This window comes from Chinchilla lanigera, unplaced genomic scaffold (assembly GCF_000276665.1).
Source record: "Chinchilla lanigera isolate Chin_1 unplaced genomic scaffold, ChiLan1.0 scaffold00014, whole genome shotgun sequence".
NCBI lineage: Eukaryota > Metazoa > Chordata > Mammalia > Rodentia > Chinchillidae > Chinchilla > Chinchilla lanigera.
The window spans coordinates 16411872-16417871 of record NW_004955415.1 but is presented as its reverse complement, the minus strand read 5'-3'; the positions used below and the strand labels follow the sequence as shown (position 1 = coordinate 16417871).

Here is a 6000-nt window from a genome sequence, read left to right as displayed (position 1 = left end):
AAAGAAAGAAAAGAAAAAAAAAGAGTCCAAGTTTGGATCTGTGGGGGCAGCCTAAGTTCCAGCATGTGGCACACATGTGTAGCTGGTGTTCCCGAGGTGATGACTGTCACATCCGCACCGGCCAGAGTGTTAGAGCAGATTGGATTGGAGTGTCCTTCCTCACTGAGAACATTAGCATCTGCCCCAGAGCACAGGAAGGACCAATGCAACCCACAGAATCACGTGAAAGAAGAGAATAGATATTGTCTTCAGCTACTAAACTCTGGGGCATTCTTTCCTCAGCAAGTGCTAGCTGTTGCACATACGTGTGGCATCTCCCAAAGGCATAGCGTTGCACGCCATCAGCTACAGTCCAGGTGTGGGGCGTTGCCAGTCTACAGTAGCACTGCGTTTGTGTGGAGATCTACATTTGTCAACAGGTTCGTCATCACGGACTCCTGTTGGCATAACCAGTGGTCAGGAGGGAATTACCGCTATTGATATGAGGGATGAGACTGATGAGCCCCAGCATCACGAGGGGCCCCACCCAAAGCAGCCTCCTCCAACCCCTAATGGAATGGCTTTCCCCGGGACCACCGTGCATCTCTCAAACATTTTTAACCTACTGTAAAAGTCTGATGACTGATTTTTTTTCTGTGATATTTCAGCTGCAACTTGAGTTCCTTCCCTCCTTGGACCAGGAATTCCTCCCAGGTGCTGTCTGTTAACCTCTTCGGCAACCCTCTCACTTGCAACTGTGAGTTGTCCTGGCTCCTCCTGGATGCGAAGAGAACTGTCCTGCGCAGGTAACGTTGACAAAGCGGACGGCTGAGGGGTGAGGTTCAGCCTTCAGGAGCTGGAGTTGTCATGACCATGCTGGACATTTGGACAGTGTTGGGCAGGGCAGCCCTCCCCCATATGGTCCCATCCGGGTGGGCGACAAGGCGCCATCCCCATCCCAGCCAGCCTGAAGGGGCAAAGAACAAGGAGGAGCTGATTTGGGAGCATTTAAGTAGGGTAGGTCCAGGGGTGGTTCTCGCTTCTCCTCACTTTCATTGGCCAGGAGTCAGTAGACAGGCCCAACTGCAGAGGATGCTGGGAAATGTAGTCTAGCTGAGCGCCCAGTGGGGGAAAAAGAAGTGGGTTAAGTGAGCAACTAACCCCGCCTCTGCCAGAGCAAGTGTATCATTGCCACATTTTACAGGCAAGGGGAACAGGGCTAATACAGATGAGACATTTGATTAAATCCATGCAGCTGCTGGATGGAGAAGGTAAGATCCGTCTTCTCCCCAAACTGTGCTCTTAACCTCTGGCCCTGCTGAACACCCAAGATGGAGCCTGGCTTCCTCTCCTGGGTCATTCAGCCCGAAGCCAGTGGACTTATGAAGCTCTCTCCTGGCCAGGACAAAAAGAATTCTTGTGAAGGCTGTTGGCTGGAAGAGCTATTCTTGCGGTGGGGAAGCCACACCCAGGCTGGCCCCAGAAGATGGGTGCTGGGGAGCCAAGGGCATCCCGGTCCTGAGCACCCTCAGATCAGCCCCACCAGTGAACTGCTCCTGTTAGGGAGACGAGCCAGACATCCTGATTCTCTTCTCAGCTCCCATCCACACTCGGCTGTGACGTGCAGTCCTCTGCACCTCTTCTCCCACTTTGCTTCTGAACACGAACACCCCCGTCTCTTCACAGTCAGGGTCTCGCGATCGTATTAAGGAAGAGGTTGAGGGTGCAGGCTGGAGCCAGAGAGTCTGGCTTCATCATACCACTGACAATGCGGCAGAGTTAAAGTCTGCCTTTCGCACCTCATCTGTAAAATGCAGATAAAAGCACCTACCTTATAAGCAGTGAATGAGTTGCTAAAGTGTGAAGAATAGTGCTTAGCATATGGCGAGCGCCCAGGCGTGTTAGCTTTTAAGTGTGTGCTCGTGAGCACCGTCAGGAAGGAGACGGCGAGAACAAGGCGAGGGGCTTTGCTTGGAGGTTCTGGGCACCCTCTCGCTGTGCTCACCCAGGTCTGGGTTCAGGCTCTGCTGTTTGCTGGCCAGGGTCTTCTGGGCAGTCACTTCCTCTTTCTAAACTTGTCTCCTTTTCTGCCCAATGGGAGCGATGCCAGGTCCCCCCTCCAAATGTGGTATGTGTGGGCTGCGTACCAGGTGGTGCCTGGCTGAGACGGGATCTGAGGACTGCCCAGCCCAGAGAGGCCCTGACGCAGACGTCTTCTAACTGGCCGGCTTCCCCTCCAGGGTGGCGGACACGATGTGCACACCAGCTGCAGGACCCGCGGGCCCTTTCTCAGCAGCTCTTCCCCTCTCCCAGCTGCCGGATGTGTGCAGGTCGGGCCACAGCACCACCCTCCCGGATTCAAACCCATCCTCTTTTGCTGGCTTGGCTTCTGCACCACCTTCACCAGGACTCTCTGCTCAACCTGCGAGAGGCCAGCCGAGTGTCACCAAAGCCTCACCCTCCACCGCGCTGTCCCTCACACAGGCTTCGTGGACACCCCATGGCACCTTGGGGGGCACTGTCCCCTCCAGTGCCCACCCTACAACAGCAAGCCTCAGGCCAACCAGCACTGCACCCAGGACTGCCAGCGGGACAGGGCACCAAGAACACGCTGCCAGTCTGGTCCCGAAGCCCAGGGTCTCAGCTGCCACCACCTCGCTCGCCACCAAACACCTTAGCCCCATCCCTACTGCAGGGAGCACCATGAGTAGGACTCAGCCTGACCAGAGGACACAGCCAGCGCCCCAGGCCCCCCACTCCAGTCCTTCTGATGATGAGATTCCCGTCATCCTACTGGATGACAGTGAGGAGGGGACCGAAGAGGAGGGGTCCAAAGTGGTGAGAGCGTCCCACCACAGCATCCCCTGCGATTACGACCCGTGCAGGCACCTGCAGACCCCCTGTGTGGAGCTGCAGAGGCGCTCACGCTGCACCTGCCCTGGCCTCACCAGGGAGGACACTGTCCCCGACCTGCCCCAGCTACAGGGGGTGTCGGAGGTGACTGACACGTCGCTGCTCGTCCACTGGTGCGCCCCCTACTCAGTCGTGCGCACCTACCAGATCCACTACTCCGTGGAGGGCGAAGCGGGGAACCAGTCGGTGGTGGGTGACATCTATGCCACCGCCCGGCAGCACCCTCTGTACAGGCTGTCACCGGGCACCACCTACCGCGTGTGCGTGGTGGCGGCCAACGCCGCAGGCCTGAGCCAGCCTCGGTCCAGGGGCTGGAAGAGGCCGTGCACCACCATTACCACCAAGCCCAGCCTGGTGGCCGTCCTGGTGGTGCTGGGCACCGCCTGTGGCCTGCTGCTCATCAGCACCCTGGTGCTGTTTGTGTGCCTCTGCAGGCGAGGCCGGAAGCTATGCGGGCACAACCATGACCAGTACCTGGTGGCCTTCAGGAACCCATACCTGCTACCCTTCGAAAACCCGGGCCAAGACTGCAGGCAGAGCAAAGTGACGGGGCTCTGCCCAGAGGCACACCAAGCCCCGGGCTCCACCCCCAGCACCACACACACACCCGAGGCCTCAGTGAAGCTGCAGACCTTCACCTAGCCACTGCCTTCTTCCACCGAGCTGATCTCTGTCCAGAAGGACCACAGCCAAACGGCCCCGTCTGCTCCAGTCTCATGAGGCCGCCACGCCTCGGGCACGCACTGTCTCTGTCCAAGGACCAGTGCTTTCCCTTCTCTGCTGTCCCTGATGGTCAATGCCAGGCCGCGCCCACTGGCACCCAGCAGCCTCTCCCGTGCTCGTTGGGGGTTCTCAGCAGTCAGGGCCCCTCAGAATCCAGCAGAGCAGAGCACAGAAGCAGGAAGAGAGAAATCGCACCGCCTGGCCTTTTCTGCCATACTGGAAACAGCATCCTTAGGTCTTTTCAGAGCACGATCACTTGTGGCTGAGGTCAGGTCAAAGCATGAAAAGACATTTTGTTCAAGGAATCAGCCCCTGCAACCTGGCAGGCAGGGGACAGCGCTGCCACCGCCAGGGGCTTCCCGAGGGAGGCCTTCCGGGTCTGTGAGTGGCATTTCATGACTGAGCAAATATGCTTCGGGCCTCGCAGGGAAAACTGGTCTTTCAGGAAGACCTGTGCGATGCTGCATTTCACCCAAGACTGAATAGCCAGAAGTAGTACGAATTCCTTTTCTTAGGAAGCACAATAAGCTCACTTTCAGGACTTTTTCTTTTTTTGTTTTTTGTTTGTCTTTTTGAGACAGGGTCTTGATGTGCAGCTCAGGCTGGCCTTGAGTTCATTTTGTAGCCCAGGCTGGTCTTGAACTCAGTGATCCTCCTGCCTCAGCCTCCTGAGTGCTAGGATTACAAGTGTGAGCCATGAGTGAAAGAAGAAATGAGTGAAAGAAGAAATGAGTGAAAGCCTTCCAGGTTCTGACTGGAAGCCAAAGCAGCGCAATGCTCCCAATTTACCAGTGCTTTAGTGGTTTTTCATGTTGATCTGAACAGGGAAAAAGTGATCCTGTGAAATTATACTTGGGACCCAGTTTCTAGATTTTAATTTTTTATGTTAGTATTTGTTAGTCTGTTGTGGTTTATTTGTTTTTTGTTTTTTTTGAGACAGGGTCTTGCTGTGCAGTTCAGGTTGGCCTTGAGCTTACTTTGTGGCCCAGGCTGGTCTCGAACTAACAGTGATCCTCCTGCCTCAGCCTCCCGAGTGCTGGGATTACAGCCGTGCGCCACCACGCCCAGCCAGTCTGCTGTGGTTTAAAACAACAGAAATTTACTGTGATACAGTTCGGGCCAGAGATCCAGAAGTAAACTACAGAATGATGGGGGCTGGTTCCTCCGGGAGGATAGGAAAACTGTGTTATGATTTCCCAGCTTTCCTTGGTGCTCCCTGGTTTACAGACTTTAAGCTAATCTACACCCGCTGTCACCCCAAGGCATTCTGTCTCCACATCCAGATCCGGCCTCCTCCCACCGTATTTAAAAAAAATAAAGGCAATAAAAGCACAGGTCAGTAAGTGTGACCTCACCCTGACTCTGCAAAGACCCTATTTCCAAAACAGGTCACATTCACAGGTCCTGGAGGTCAGAAGACTGGAGCTCATCTCTGGGAGACAAAATTTAACTCACAGTAGACTTATTTCTGCTGTAGAAAATGTCGAGCTTGAACCCCACGTATCTTTTGTTTCCAAACCACGCTGCAGTCTGAGTACTGGGTCCAAATTTCACCCAACCAAAAAGTTGTCACAGGCTCCTCGAGGATAAAGAACTCAACCCACCCCTTTAAAGTAAGTGCAGGCTTGCCGACTCCCCTCAGGGAAAAGGAATTTTTCAGGATGAGTCAGTGAAAAGGCAGGAGGGGGATTTATTAGAGGAAGATAGGACACACTCAAGAGCAGCATGTGGGTGCTCCAGGCGGGAGGCGCGAGTTCTAAGCCAGGCCAGGGCTCACGTTTAAGGGCTATTAGCAATCGGGGTGATCTCGGATGTGTACTGTCACTGTCTGCCAGGTCACAGTGCTAGTCATCCTGTGGGCTGGAGGTGGAGGTAGCGCCAGGCTGTCTCTCCCGCAGTTGATTTTGGGCTGGAGGAAGCGGAAGGAAAGGGAATTTGCAGGCGAAAGGGAAGGGGCGGACCTGTGCCGAGTGCATTGGGGAGTGGCCACGTTTGCTGTTTTGGAAGGGGAAAACCCACCACCAACCTGGCTCATGTTGTGAAGCTGAAGTTTCTTTTGAAAAGTACAATTTTAAATTCTCGATTCCTTGGTGTCCTTTCTACCTGGTTTTATTTCTTCTATCCTACCTCAACACTATTATTTCCAGGTGTTTAAAGTTTGGAACGCGCTTGTGAAAATTCTAAGGTGTACCCCTATTATCACATAACCAAGAGGGTTGGACTGATGCAAAATGGCCTAAAAGTTGGAGCACAGAAGCCAAAATCCGCGATGAATTAAGTGGAAAGCCCTCACACATGTAATTGAGCCCAACATCTGTAGTCCTGGTAAAAGGGGTCTATTTTGTGGAGACACTGAATTCAATGTCATGTCTTAGGTCTATACTG

The 6000-nt window shown here is 54.2% G+C and overlaps 1 protein-coding gene across 2 annotated transcripts in view; it reads left to right on the top strand.

The window, feature by feature from the left end:
* The window catches only part of Lrrn4 (leucine rich repeat neuronal 4), a 9940-nt gene extending 5734 nt beyond the window's left edge, over positions 1-4206 (top strand). For both annotated transcript variants that reach the window (XM_005380854.2, XM_005380853.2), the window contains exons 4-5: positions 648-785; positions 2220-4206. In XM_005380854.2, the coding sequence (XP_005380911.1) occupies positions 648-785; positions 2220-3534 (1453 nt within the window). In that variant the 3' untranslated portion in view covers positions 3535-4206. The remainder of the gene's footprint in view (positions 1-647; positions 786-2219) is intronic.
* Positions 4207-6000: the final 1794 nt, after the last annotated feature.